Raw genomic sequence first — 15,693 nt, 5'->3', positions numbered from 1 at the left:
TGTTTTTAATTGGACGCTTGCAATATTTATTAAGGGCGGTAGGTGACATCAGTGGGGTCCTAATTGCTGAGTGTTTTGACATGCAACTAAACCATTTGTGGAAAAATAAGGAGTTCAAAAACAGGGCAAAAGACAAAGAGCCACTTTGTGTTAAAAAATTGAACTTAATCATACATTTTCAACATCCTAAATTCCTCCAGAGATCGGCTCTTGGGCCTGTTATGTCCCCTGCCTCTGCTTGTCTGGGTAGCGCAGGTGAGGCTAATTGCTTAATTGCCTGATTGCCTCCACCTGCCTGTGGCCAACATAAGCCCTGCAGTAAGAGGCTGAAGAGATCTTCTTTGGGGCTAGATTACACTGAGACTCCTGGCTGCCAGCATTCCCTTTTGGTTGGTCCCTTTTCCCCTTTACTGTTTTTGTCTAAGTTCCCTATTTTTCCTTTTTCTTTTGGGGGGGGGAGGTCTGGTAGTCTAGTTCCCGTGGCTTTATTGTTGTAGTTTAGTGTTTCCTCTATTTTGTTAGTTTAGGGAGAAGTCCTGGGTCCGACAGCCCACTGCGTGGTTGGCCCAGGCTTCTCTATCCTTTTGTTCTTTTTGGCCAGACCTCCCTGCTCTTATTGTTTCGTCATTTGTGAGTATTTTCGTGTTTTGTGAAATTTATTTTATTGTTTATTTTAACTCGGTGTGGCGTCCTTTTAATGTTTCTGTCTCATGGTAGAGCCAACTGCGTTTGAGGCCGTAAGAGGGCCTAATCGTGTGCCACAGTCCAAAGTGTAGGTACGCTGCACTGCTCTGAAGGCATTGCAGGCGGTATGAACATCCGCGCAGTTAGTCTCAGTTTGGGCTGTGCATTCAAACTTCAGCCCTCTGGTTTTTTGAAATGTTTCTCATCGCGTACTGGTGCCGAAGCGAAAGATGAGCCATTCCATCCCAACCACGAGGGTTTGCGAGTCAATGGCTCCGCTGCCTGCAGAAATGCTGTACCGACAAGGCCCGGATAGACGTTGCATCTGGGACCCGTGTGCGGAATTTTACTGTGACTCCCTGGAAGATGCATCTGTTGGTCCAGTTCGTGCAGGCAAAGACTTCGATAGCAGGTGTGTGCACGGAAGTCGGCCAGTCTATCCAATTCCTCACAGCACGTAAGCGGTATTTACATTACAAAAACCGTTTACACTTAAACCTTTTTAAAAGAGAGATTTATTAACAATCTTGAATACTTTAATGATTGTATCAGAACTTCCCTGGATCAAATGGTAGGTTGTATTTAACGTGTCTACCCTGACCGCATATCCCCCGAGACCAACCTTTTACGCGACAAGGGCAAATATGAGAATTCACCTTTTGGAATACATTTTAGAAGAGTGGTACTGTGCCAATTCCTCTGAACTCCAAGTGAATGAATATCAGTCGTATAATACAGTTAAATGGATGTGTGCAATATAAAAGGAGAGTAGGACGAAGTTCACAAGAAGAATGTTGTACGAAGAATATGCGTTCTTGGGGAAATTGTGGCGCTAGCTTTCTGGTGTGTGTATATACCTGCCTTCAGCGTTGCTGGGGGAGCGTAATTTGGCTCCCTAGTTGCAAACGACAGTGAAAGTCCCGCGAAGTTCAGAGGGGGGAAAATGGGTGTGTTGTACCAACATTTTGGGGGGGAAATGAGTGACGGATCTAATGTCATCCACTCCATGGCGTCCCCTTTCGTTTAATGAACCTCGTTTATCATTTCAATTATATTTATTATATGGTTGCTGTCATGCATGCAGTGACATTTTGGCTCAGAAGTTCAATTACGCACTGTCGTAGTCGTTAATTAGAAAAGGCTATGCAAAAGCTCATTGACAGTAATGAATAATAAAAACCAAGCGCACAAATAAATCGTGCTCCGGTCCGCAAATGTACATGAACTTTTTTGGAGCTGGTATAACAAACGAAAACAAAGACATTTCCTCCAGATGGTGGCCTATTTTCGAACGAATATAATGATTTTTTTACATTCTTAAAGATTGTCAGTATAACAGAAGCAGCAATTAAAATATCATTTTGAGCCGCGACCTTATATGTCCGACATGATATCCTTATTTAAACGTTCACGAATGAATTATATAAACGAAGAAAACATGCTTAAAGGGGTACATTTTGGTCAAGAAATCGTTTGTTGAAGCATCATTTCACACCGGAACAGACCATTGAAATGCCTCCTCTGACATCCCTTTCACAGGCTAATTCATGCGCAGCTTTTACAATTTACCCCACCCCACCCCCTCTAGCAGAGATCCGCTCCTCAAGAAGAGGAAGTGAAGAACGCATAGAACTGCAACGTCTCTATTGATTGCAAAGGAGCCTAGAGATTTTTACAGAAACGTCTGCTGACTCTGCTCGCGTGAAGCGCACCACGGGGAGAATTCAGGGGAAAACACCAGCCGTGGTCCGCCGAAAAGCGATTAAAATAGCCACAGCTAAATTGTTCACAAGAAGCAACAGAGTTTTTTTTTCTTTTTTTTTCTTCTTTTCCGCAAAACGATGGGGCTACAGTAACGGTACAGGTGGGGCTACCGATTGGCTCATTTTAGTCACATGCATTGATTCATAAGGACCAGGAGCAATAGGAACTAGTTACATTTATATTGCTAGCTGGTGAACGAGAAACAAACCGGGAAGTAGAAATCCTGGCGTTTCCCCCCCTTGTGTTTTAATTATGTGGATAAGAACGGGATGGATGAATGAGACCCCCTATTTTCCCTCTTATTTGTTTGGGGAAAAGCCAAAAGACGCTGCAACGGAGAAGGAATTATCATCTGATGGAGTCTTTGTTTAGTTCTTTTAATTTTTTGCTAGGTAGTTATTTCCGCAGTCTGAATTCCAGACACGTTTCGCCAGCGTCTTTTTAATTCGAATGTTTTCCCTTTTGTCGCATGACATGTATTGTGGACCACTAACCTGGAATGAATTTATCACCATTCTGCAGCTTGAAGCGCACCTTGCGGGGATTGTGTAACGTTCGAATTTAAACTTTTTTTTAAACAAAAAATTCCACCTGCCACTTGGAAGACGGAACATGCGGAAAGGATGGGATTAAACCAGATTGGAGGAAAACTCATTTCATAAATTAAGAACAAAACAAAAATATTTTACGATTATTTCAGTGATTCGTTCAAGAGACTATTGGCTGCTCCACACACAGGCAACACACACACCGATGCACAGTCGAAACTGGGATAACAGTGTGTGTTGTGATGCTTCTTCTCTCCGTTATATCTGATGCCAGTTTGGATTTTTGCTCTCGGATCTATAAGTTTCTAGAATGGCCCGCTTTGGAGACGATCCACCAGCCCGCTATGGAGGCGGTAGTCCAGCTGGGGCAGGGAGAGGGGCAAGCCGGCAGGGAGGCCCCCCGGGCGGCCAGAGGATGTTCAAGCAATCGAATATGGCACAAAGAGCGAGGACAATGGCCATTTATAACCCAATACCCGTCAAACAGAACTGTTTCACAGTCAACCGGTCCCTTTTCATCTTCAGTGAAGACAATATCATACGAAAATACGCAAAGAGAATAAACGAATGGCCATATCCTTTGTGTTATTACCAATTACAATATGTGTGGTGTCACCTAATCTCAAGCTTTTTTATAAACGTTTTTAGTTAATTTTGAAATTAATGTGGTGTTCGTGTCTTAGCGCTGAATTAATAAGAAATATACTTTACACGTGATTCATGGTGTTGTCTACCCTTCCAGTGTGACGTATGAACAGGGGTGCAGCTGACCAAGTTTGTTAAATAACTGTATCCTGGCAAGTCGGTTAACACGGCTATGTCTTGTCCAGCAAAAAATTGTCTGACAGTTTCCTGGTCATCGTAAACCGATTTCTCGCTAATTAACGGACAACCAATAGCTTATATGATTTCAGGAAACCGGGACGTCTTGTCTGGGTGTTGTCTTACAGCTGGTATATAAATTTGCTTCATCAGGCTAGTGTAAGTTAAAGACACCGCTGTTGTGGTGTTGAAAACGGAGGTTGGAAAGTCTCATTAAAATGACAGGATTAACATTCGTTTAAACTCGGGTGATAAGAAAGTGAACAGCGCGGCGAAAGCTACAATTTAATGGGCTGTGTAAAGAGGACATGTATTATGCATGCTTTTTATTTCTTCCCTTAAAGTGCCATAGATGTGGTCACGATACATCTCATCCCAGCATTAGGCAGAGTGTGTTCGATTCTTTTGCCGTCTTTGTACTGTAGCGAGTCCCAAGGGAAGCTGTTGTTTTCTTTTCATATCAAATCACTGCTGTATCGATCCCCTTTGTATCAGGCAGCGGGTCTACGGTCGCTCCTAGCAACCAAGACAGTTTTGCGTAGTACCGACACTGACGCTCCGCCCCCTGTAGCTGCTTTGGAGCACACATGCAGAATGCATCCTATACATGATTTCCACGTATGTTTGAGTCCATCTAGACTGCCACCCCTAAGGTCTTAATGTTTCGATACATTAAAAAACAGCAAATATAAAAATGTATAGGTCTATAATGTATTGTTATGGTCATTCTATAACGTGGCTAAATTTGATTTAAGATGCTCTAAAGACGATACACATTGCCAAGCACTCGCTCAGAATGGTATACACTTTAATCAATACGTGCGAGTAAGCTATCATAATACAAATGCTCGGTGCGATGTTTAACTTTGGAACGGAAGATTGATGCTTTCGGACCTGCTGAGAAGTAGTCTATAAATTGACATATTAGAATGCAGCGGGGCATGAACAACTTGTTTTTAGGCAGTAAATCTATTAAGTTAGTGCCAATTGCTAGAATATTCTTTCGCTCCACAGTAACCATTAGCCTATTGTGAACCGAAAATAAAAGCTAAACAAATCGCTAGCTGTGCCAAAACGACATATCCGATATGTACGCACATATGATATGAATTCAGTTAAACATTAACGAATGGATTAACTATGTCGCCTCGTGTTTCAAGTGAAGTTCCTGATACAAACGGTGCGCAGAAACGCATTACTGCAACTTCCGTATTTCCATCGTGAGCGCGTCACTCAGTCCGTATTCCTTGCAGCAAAGACGCTCTCCAGGGTCCTGAACTCACCGACGCGCCTGAGTCTCGCCAAACAAAAAATACCAAGATGGAGCGTGATAATCTTGATTAGTTAATGAATGCAACCACAGAATTTTCTGTATGCGTGTCGGACGAAAAAATCTTTCCCAGTGAAAAACACTGATTTCGTGTACCGTCAAAAAACATATTTATTTGATGCTCACTGCAGCTGAATCAGCACAACCCAATAGATCTTTCGGTTGATAAATTCATTCTTAAACAGTCTTCATTCGGTGGTCAAACATTTAGTAGTACATTTGCAGATATCTACGCCATTAAATGTGCTACCCAGCTCTGTTTTACAGACAATCTCTTAACTGGTCAAAGGATCCATCAGGTTAGTCGGTTTTTTACTTGCCATTTGGGTTTTATTTCATGCAACAAAAAACCTCAGCACGTGCCATTAGCGCGCGAAGTGTCGTCGTCCATCGTGAGCTCTCTCTGTAAAAAAACAAAAAAACAAAACAAAACAAACCTGTACTGCATTTAAGGTTCTGAGCTGTGATAGTCAGATATGCGTGCATTTTAATTCAAACCCCCTGGAAGCTATGTCACACATCTGATGTGGTCTCAGTGTGTACGTTTTTGTGCAGTTAAAAAAAAAAAAAAAAAGTACAAGCTAGTCACTTTCTGACTGTTGATGCTTGGTATGTCCTTTAACATGACTCTTTAGTAAACTATAATTCGTCCTAGTGCTGAAATTATCTACAAATAATAATCCCCAAATCTCAATTCAGATGCAGATGTAGCCAGTGTGCAGATTTTATTGATCCATCATGAGTCATCATAAAAAATTGTTTTGATATGAGAGCTGTATGTTGATTTTTCCATCCAAAAATGTTTTGGCATTTCTAATAATTCATTCCTATGTTAATTGTTATTACTGAGGAATATGGAATTGTCATTAATTATAAAATGCTTCATGACAGATCTGATCTAAGTAATCTCTTGGCATGTGGAATTTTTATTTGTGGGTTCAACACTAGTCTTGGAAGTTGGAACCCAGATGGTCAGATCTCCACAGACCTCAGATTCTCAAGCCTTTCCATTTGGGAGTAGTAATTAATGCTGCATCCTTGGGCATGCCAGAGATGTGGCAGTTCAGACACTTATTATATTTTCAAGGAAATTTCATGATGGCATACATACATATTTTCATAGTTTGAGTCACCACCTTCACTTTAGACTAACCTAAGATAATGTAATGAATTGCAGTTTATTGGTGATATCTTGAAAGCGTGCTGGTGTAAAGGTATACACTTGTGAGAAGGGAAGAAAAATATGAGATGGTCATGTGTAAGAGGAGGCTAAATATACTTTGTTTGCACATTTATACAAGGCAATAGACCTGCAGCTGTGGTGACTTTGACGTACAGGTAGTAAAGCCAGGACAGTTGGGCCCACTCATTCCCTCACTTTTTTGTTTTGTTTTCCTGAACCAATCAGGAAAAGACAATTGAGCTGTTACCAGCTGGCACCTGTCAAACACATAGAAGTGTGCATTAGCAGCATGATAGCATTTTATATTAAGACCACATTAATTGACCATTTCTCACACACCCTGTTCATATTGTTGCACTTTTTATTAGCATTGGTAGTTTTACAATGCCTTTTATGGAGATTAATGAATTGATTTACGGTACATGTTTTAAAGTTGACACATCTCATTCCTTATAAACTTTATAATGTTCTTCTGAATGCCCATGCAATGTCAATTAATACTACAAAGCATTAGCCAACTCATTTTGCAGTGTCTATCTTAAAGTAATTCGTAATGAGCGAGTGACATCTACTTTAGGACAGGCAATGCGATGAACGTTAATCATATATTTTAATAATGCATTGAGTAATGGTTAATTAAAACGATGCATGTCACTAAGTCCCCCTGCCGAATGGGGTTGGCCTGATCTACCTCGCACAGCACCGCAAGTACCAGTTGTGTGAAAACGAAAAACTATAAACAGCAATAACCTAACCTTCCAGGGACCACAAAACAAAAGGGACAGGATAGCGGAGGTGATTCAAAATGAGAGAGAGAGGGAGAGAGACAGACAAGAGATATAGAGTGGCTGAGAACACGCAGGTGCTTTGATAGCAGTGACAGTGTTGTGATAAAGGAATGCTGCACAGATAAGTATGATGAAATGCTGGTTGCAACACAAAGGCTTTCCCTTAAAGTATCGAATGTATGAAGATACAATGTTTAGTCCATGAAATCATCGTTCAGCTTGAAATGTGGTGCAAAATAAGGTTTTATTTCAATATTTTTTGTTTCTGTAAAGTGTAAGTATTTTGCTAAAAATGAACAGTGTGTGCTCTTATCATGATCGGTCGAATACTCTAATTGTTTGTGGTTGTAGATGATGTTTTACAGCACTTCACTGCTACTGTTGGCCTTCCTTGACCTACTCCATACTCCATTTGAGTACATGATCCTCGCCACCATCATAGCGAACTGCATTGTCCTGGCTCTGGAGCAGCACCTACCGGCTAATGACAAGACCCCTATGTCCGAGAGGCTGGTAAGTGCCTTTAAATGTATAAATCTTCTCGCTTTCATAAAAATGGCTAAAAGTGCCTATTGTTATTATTATTATTATTATTATCATTGTTGTTGCTGTTAACTACACAGAAGTATTGACTATTTCATGATTATTCACGCTATTTCAGTTAACACATTGACATATTGGGGGGAGTTGGTGCACAGTAGCTGAAATTTCTAAATAAACAAGGAAGCCAGTCCTTTGGCTCTTGGGAATTCACTTTCAGAGCTTTCTACAAGAATTCTGTCAGTCACGGTGGTGCTGGGCTGTTCTGAATGGGAAGTGGTATGAAAGTAGGTGGTTATTGGCATAAACATTTTTTTTTGTTTTTCTGAACAAACAAAATAAGTACAATGGGGTATAAATAAATGGCAAACAATCCAACGGGCTTGGTTCAGTGGTGCAGTCCTCTTTTCCTAAGCATAATTGTGTGACCCAATTGTTGCTCTGGTTTGCTGTTTCATTTGTATAGAAGAAAGCTAGTTTTTCCTGAAATTATCTGCTATGTTTTATGAAATTCTGAAATTTCCTCTGTATTTTCAACAAGGCAAAAATCTGCTAAACATTAGTGTCATTGCTAAGTTTCCTCACCAAGAAATGAGATGCATACGAGGTAAACATTAACCAGTCTTAAGGTTGTGTGTGGCAAAAGTACATTGGTTTGTAATATAAATAGACAACACTGTTAGCCAATGAAATTTACCTGTGGGTCATTTGTTGTTATCCATATTTCATATGCTACTGTACCTAGCTGCCTTATTAGCAACCAGTCTCACTGGCTTTTTTATATGTAATCATTAGCTTGCTAGCTTTAGAACGACTTGTTAAATTAATCAAAGCTTGCAAAAGCATTTTTGAGAATTATCAACTATATGCATTTTCCTGTTTTTTGATATATATATATATATCATGGTTTGATACTAGTTTTCAAGAACATTAACTATTATTAATGATTCTTTTCAAATTTTAAACCAATTGTTGACATTTTATCTGAATGTTGATCCAAGTTGGAGTAATAATAATTTAAGTGTTGAAAAAAAAATATTAAGATAGTCAGGGAAAGGGTGCCCTAGTTTGCTTTCCTGGAAGAAAACAGCCCCTCTATTTCTGGGGCCACACACAGATTCCACTGGATCCATTACCACAGGCCTCTCCTCCCCACACTTGAGTGGTATGGACTAGGCCTGAAAAACCATCTACCCATCGTTGAGCACACCAGCTCACCCGTCTCCTGGATGAGCCTCAGATTGTATCTAACCACGTAACACACTCAAAGAGGCTCAGAGACAATTACATACATATTTAATTCCCATTTTTTTCAAGTTGGCCTTGCCCCCTAGACTTTTTTTTCTCAAAATGAATACTCATTGACTGAGCAGTAAATGATCAGTCAGACCCCATTGTATTGGAATATTATGGATTTCAGGGTTGTACCTGGGCCTTCTTATAAGCTGTACACAACCATTTATAATATTTGTTTACACAGGTACTTATAGTACCAAAGAAGCTGTCCTCGGACCCTTGCATTGTATTAAAGGGGCAACTGTTGTTGGTTCGTACCAACCTTGCAACGTGCTTGTCCAAGTTTGAACTTCAGCAAGAGTGTGAATCATGCTCTAGGGGGTCCTGCTGAACCTTTCCCTTGCCAGAAGGGTTGTACTTTGCTTCTGCAGCAGCTACCTTTGTTGGTCCAAAAAAAGATGCCAAAACTGCCCTAAACTCTGTCTTGCTTGCATCTGTGAACAGAGCAAATGATAACAGGAAATCTTCTAATGTAAAAAGTAGTGCTTCCAACAAGCTCCTCTTCAACCTGAGGAAGGCCAGCTCTTGTGCCTCTGCTAACACCCATTTACCCCAGTTATCTACACACTGAGCTGGCATGCTCTTAGATCTACTCCACAGCAAGCAGTTCAAAGGGGAATGCTGTATGTGCAGTAATGATGTGAATAGCTTTCATTTGCTTTGTTTCAAAGGTGAATACCAGACTTACAGTACAAGTCTCTTGCAATATAATGTTCATCAGAAGAAAATATAAAATATAAAGTAGAGAGCAAATTTTTTTTTCCCCCACAAGAACGAGGCTTGAGTTTTTTCAGAGCCTTACTGTTATTCTGTGAGCAATTGCAGAACTGAGAGCTAGAACTGTTCACAAGAATACACCACACTTATACCAAATCCGCAGCATTGCCTATGTACTGGGGCATCATATCCAACTGACCAGTCCGAGCTGATTAGGAAGTCTACCCCACAGAGGGATTCACCTTGAACGCAATTTCCAAGAGGACTGTACAAGCATCAAAACCAGAGAAGGACACTATTATATCATCTCATATTTCTAAATTCTGGACCCCAGGCAGCTTAGTCTCTGAGAAGTTCCTGGGGCAGTACCAAACCCCATTATTATACTGCTGTATTCAAAATGGCCCATAAGCGTGACAAATACAGACTTCTCTTTATCAGCTGGAAGAACGGCAACCAGCCATGTGCTAAGTCTAGCTAGGAAAGGATAGTTGATTTTTTTCAGTAAGGCTAAGGACTCTTCTATACAAGGGAGGGGATAGGCATTTTTTCCAGTAAATGAAATGTGCCATTCTTCCTTTTCACTAGAACAATGTGTGGCCCATGGGATAACTCATGCTGTTCAGAAGACCCTGGACCTCTGAATATAGCTATGGAGGGATACAATATTCTTTATCATGCGTCAGTGTCACCATAATCTTCATCAAACACAATCATATTTTTTTGCAGGAGATTGATCTTGCTACACTGCCCTGTGTTTTTGATCCAATAGTACCTATAGTCTAAGGATGTAGTATCTATAGTCTAAGGACAAACGCAGCAAGTGTTTGCATGTTGTCACTTGGACAAATGTGAAATTAGATTCCAACCTTACCTTAACATGCCGCTTCCAGTGAGGGGCTGGATCTACCAAGCCAGCAATAACGCGATCTGGAAAAATACTGTCATCTATAGTTACACCTCTGTTTTGAAGAGTAGTTTAAAAAAAAATGCCATGGAAAATGCTCTCTTGGGCCTTTTTTGTGTACAGGTAAAAAAAAAAACTGTGATTGATTTCTTGTGATAAGCTTTCTCGTGTCACAAGAAATTGATTTGCTTAGTTGTTCGATGTTCCTGTGATGCTGACGCCTGAATTTCAAGTTTAGCTTTGCGCTCCTAATTGCCAATTAGCACAATTCTGAAATGTGATGATGGGCGAATATTAAATATTGTGTTTTAAATTTTGAGCCATTCTTGAAGTGCGATATTCTGATCAGGTTGCCTCAATTTTTGGATGCCCTCATCATAAAGGAAAACTTGAAATGGACCCTACTTTGGTAGAATGTTGAATGTTGAATATATGGAGCTGACTACTGACCACAGAAGACTGTTTGAGAGAGTGTGAAGTAACAGATTCTCAGATTTTACTATAGGGTATTTTTATACACCTTATGTATTGGTTTCACCATGCACAAATTACAGCACTCTTTATACATACCCCCCCCCCCCCCCATTTCAAGGCATCAATATTTTGGACAAATGGCTTCACAGGTGTTTCTGATAAATCAGATGCGTTCAGTTGCTTCCTTAATGCAGTTGTAAGAGCTTTTAGTACATAGTCTTGATTCTAGGCTTTTGATTCCCTTTGGGTTCTGTTATGGGTCTTTGTCAACAGTCAGAGACTTAGGCCAAAACTTAGGCTTACCAAAATCAACTGTTTGGAACATCATTAAGAAGAAAAAGGCACAGATGAGCTCAGTAATTGAAAAGGGCCTAGTAGGCCAAGGAAGACCTCTGCAGTTGATGACCGAAGAATTCTCACCATAATGAAAAAAAAAAGTCCCAAACACCTATCCGACCGATCATGAACACTCTTCAGGAGGCAGGTGTGGGTGTATCAGTGACTACTACCCATAGAAGACTTCACGAACACAACTGCAGAGGCTACACTGGAAGATGCAAACCTCCAGTTAGCAGCAAAAACAGGACAGCCAGGTTAAATTTTGCTAAGTAGTACCTAAAAGAGCCTGCAGAGTGCTGGAAGTGGTTTTGTGGACAGAAGAGACCAAGATTCACTTGTATCAGGGTAATAGCAAGAGCAAAGTGTGGAGACCAAAAAGAACCGCCCAAGATCCAAAGCACCCCTCCCTCATTCGTGAAACGTCATAGTGGGGGTGTTATGGTTTGACCATGTATGACTGCCACAGCTCTGCCATGTCTTCATTGATGATGTAACTGCTAGCAGTAGCAAAATGAATTCTGAAGTGTACAGAAGCAGTTCGAGCAAATGCCTCCAAACTCATTGGACGGTGCTTCATCCTACAGCAAGACAGTGATCCCAAACATATTGCTAAAGCAACAAAAGTGTTTTTCAAAGCCAAAAACTGGAAAGTTCTTGACTGGCCAAGTCATTCACCCGAGGTTAATCTAATTGCATAAGTGCTATAATGTCTACATGGTGAAAAGGAGATGTGTAAAAATACCCTTTAATAAAAGCTGAGCATCTGAATTTTAACTACATGTGAATTGTTTGATTACGAATCTAAAATTGTGGAGTACCGAGCTATATTAAGAAAAAATGTGTCCTTCTCCAAAAAATATGAAGCTTGCTGTATATATACAGTATGTGTGTGCAGTATATCAAAGCATAACAACTCTATGGCCCCTTGTACCAGTTTAAATAATTTGAATACTTCTGTTGGAATGGTTATGTGTTTTACTGTTACCTTATGCACACACCCACACCCGCATGTATGCTGTGTGTGCCTCATTAGTTAGCATCAGGAGAGGAAAGCATGGTGATATTTCTCTGACAGGCATATACCTGTTCATAGCATAACTAGCTGTGCTTTTATGCAGGTATCCCATTGATTTCCCTCTGATTACGGTCTACTCTTCAAGCTGTCCACCCGATCCTCTTGTAGACTCCCAACATGAAAGGGGAAAATCTGGGAACCATCCTGCACAATCAGACAGGCCAAGCAGGTGGTGGACTGGCCCTTTTTAATAGGGACGGGGCTTCCCAGATCAGAAAACGCCTTCTTGATGGTGAATGGTAAATGGACTGCATTTATATAGCGCTTTTATCCAAAGTGCTTTACAATTGATGCCTCTCATTCGCCAGAGCAGTTAGGGGTTAGGGGTTAGGTGTCTTGCTCAAGGACACTTCGACATGCCCAGGGCGGGGTTTGAACCGGCAACCCTCCGACTGCCAGACAATCGGTCTTACCTCCTGTGCTATGTCGCCCCTATGGGTTAATTTAAGCGGCTCGATAAGCAGCGCAAGGTGGTGAAAATGAGGAGGCATCGCTCGGCGCGTTCTGCGGTGAGAACCGATTCTGACCTCGTCGCCTCGTCGCAACTCTGTTTCCCACTACAAACCAAATGCAATTTCAGACATCCGTAGTGAGAACCCTTTTCCGGAAAGGGGCCACGTGGTACTTTAGTAGGTCAGTAGTCTTTGATGCCACGGAAACATGATCACTGAAGGGGAGGGTTTCCTGGGAGTCTGTATTTTGCCTCTGTTTTTGGCTCCCCAACATCAAACTGAGACTCCAGAGAAAATATATTAATAAGTCATGCGCTTTTTTAGAAGCATGTATTATGGATGGTACTAGGCCTCAAATCTGTCATCATTAATTGATTCTCTTTTTATTTTTATCTCCTTTTCGTAGTACATGGTTACATAAAGCGCCTTACTTCTGTCTTGCATGTAGGGACTGCTGGTGACTACCATGACAATAGTTTTGTTAGATTTGCATTACCGAGAAGGAATCAGTCGGCACATAGAGCAACTCTGGCTTTATTGCTGTGCTGGACCTTTTAAAAGCTGCCTAAAAATGATTTGTCGCAGGTGCATTAGACTAGCCAAATCATTACAAATAGGCAAACAACTTAAGTCAGTAAAAACATTGTCTATGGCTGCCAAAGTATAACAAAAATAACGGTATTTAAAACTATGATAAATATAATTAGCCCCCAGGTCCACTCATGGTTATCATTTAGACTAAAATGTCATCTTCCTGCACACCGTATCTGTTCTTTGTATTTATCAGGTCTTCAATACAGATGCATGGGCTGTGCCTTTTTTACACAAATAGACATAGGTGGGATGTTACCTTTACTTTTTGAGGTGAATTATTCAGAAAATATCAGACTCATAGTCACTATGAATTTGGAATGAATTTGCCACCACACACAAGATCCATGTCGATACTCTGACAATACACTATTATATGACGTATATTAATGTGTCCTTGTATATCAGAATATGTTTAAGTTTTTTGTAATGTCATTCTTGGTGTCTAAGTTTAGCAAGCTGGTTTGAATTTTGGTTTGTTTTTGTTTTTTATTCATTCAATGCAATGAGTTATTCTAGCTGGTTGAAAGGCCAGTTGTCAATCTACTAGAACAAGAGGGTGTGGCTTTGCAGCTGCAGGACATGATGTGGAATGCTCAATCACGTATGTCAATACTTGACACGTGTCACAGAGCATGTCAAATTGAACAGTCTGGCTGGTCTTCCCCTTTAATTTTCATTATGCGTTGAGTAACCACAAACAATTTAGAAAATCTAATTGAGTCATTTTTTTTCCTGAACTTGGAAGCTGTCATGTCAGAGGACTGTAGTGAAAATAATGAGCAAAGTAGCTGTTAATGTGCTTTACTTATTCCATGTGGACTTCCAGAAAGAGGTGCTTTCTTGCCACACCATGCACAAAATCCTTCATCCCAGACATTCACTAAAAACACATGGCTGCAACAATGTCTGCCAGTTTAACCTGAAAAGAAGCGGCTTTGCACTGCTGCTATGAAACTGAGAAGACAAAAATAGATGCAAAAGGACTGTAGGTGGCAGACTCCAAGGTTATTGGGTGGTGAAAGAGGAGACAGGTGTGGAGAGTATATTATTCCAGAAGGTATTGGGAGTGTTAATTTGTAAGATTGCGTTAGTTGCTTTCCTTCAATGGGGTCAGCTCTTAAAGTGCCTTTACATGTCTGCAATTGATTTTTAAACCTCTGCTTCATTTTTATTCTTTTGTAGTATATTGATTTCTACTTTTTATGATTTATTCCACAATTTCTGGTAGGGGCTATGCCTAGAAACCCCTTTAACTGGTCAAACGGCATGGAGACAATAATTTGTGCATTAATATTTTATGGTTACATGTATATGAAAGAGAATGTTTGACACTGTTACACAAAATAAAGCCAACACCTCATGCATTTACTATAGGGAAAGTGGTAAAAGAAGCATGCAGGAAATATGCACTTTAAGGGACTTCTATACTAGGAAATTGATTTATTCAGGTATTGTGTAGCTTGTTCCTCTCCTGTATTGTTTTAGCAATGTGTGCATCATGGGTATAATAGTGCAACATACAAGCAGCGGATTGCAGAGAATAATTTGCAAGCAGGGGAATTAGAGCAAGGCTTTTATCTCATTTGCTGACACAGATTGCTCATGGGAACTGTGGCTTGTTTAGTGAAATGAGTTCGTTTGCAGCGTGGACTTGCAGGAAGGGAAGAGAGGCAATTTGAGTCTTCATTGCCGGAGAGGCGTGGCTTATCTGATTGTCTGGGTGTGAGATCTCCAGGAAGTGGAGTGCCTTTAAGGTCTCTTCAGGAAGGGTGGAGGTCTGTGAGTGAGCTCTTCATGAAGGAGCGTGTCCTATTTTTATTCGTGAGATCTCTTCGGCAAGGAGTAGGACCTGTTAATGCCTGTGAGTGAGCTCTCCAGGAAGGGGTGGGGCCTGTGTCTGCTGGTGAGCGAAGGCTGTAGTGTGACTGCACCATATGTGCCAGGGGACCCATTAAACTGATGCTACCATTAAAAAAAAAACATGCCGTTTCTATCGCAGTTTAAGGGATTCCCTGGTGCCCCAGCAAAAATTCACGGTTTGGACCCCAAAAGTCCACCCATCATCCCCATTCTAATTGGCCAAACAAATCCTTCCCCGACTCAGTTTACGGCATGTGATGGAGGGTTTCACGAAAACGGCTGCCACGCGTCGGAAGTCGTCGACGTCGTTCACTTCTCTC

The 15,693-nt window shown here is 40.9% G+C and overlaps 1 protein-coding gene across 1 annotated transcript in view; it reads left to right on the top strand.

The window, feature by feature from the left end:
* The first annotated feature begins 337 nt into the window (after positions 1–337).
* The window catches only part of cacna1ba (calcium channel, voltage-dependent, N type, alpha 1B subunit, a), a 186,895-nt gene continuing 171,539 nt past the window's right edge, over positions 338–15,693 (top strand). The window contains 3 exon segments of the mRNA XM_064354484.1: positions 338–1,141; positions 3,299–3,569; positions 7,527–7,632. Of these exon segments, the coding sequence (XP_064210554.1) occupies positions 1,051–1,141; positions 3,299–3,569; positions 7,527–7,632 (468 nt within the window). The 5' untranslated portion in view covers positions 338–1,050.

The sequence above is a fragment of the Anguilla rostrata genome, chromosome 10 (genome assembly GCF_018555375.3).
Source record: "Anguilla rostrata isolate EN2019 chromosome 10, ASM1855537v3, whole genome shotgun sequence".
Taxonomy (NCBI): domain Eukaryota; kingdom Metazoa; phylum Chordata; class Actinopteri; order Anguilliformes; family Anguillidae; genus Anguilla; species Anguilla rostrata.
Note: the sequence above shows the minus strand (reverse complement) of the source record. Positions and strands in the feature narration are given on the sequence as shown.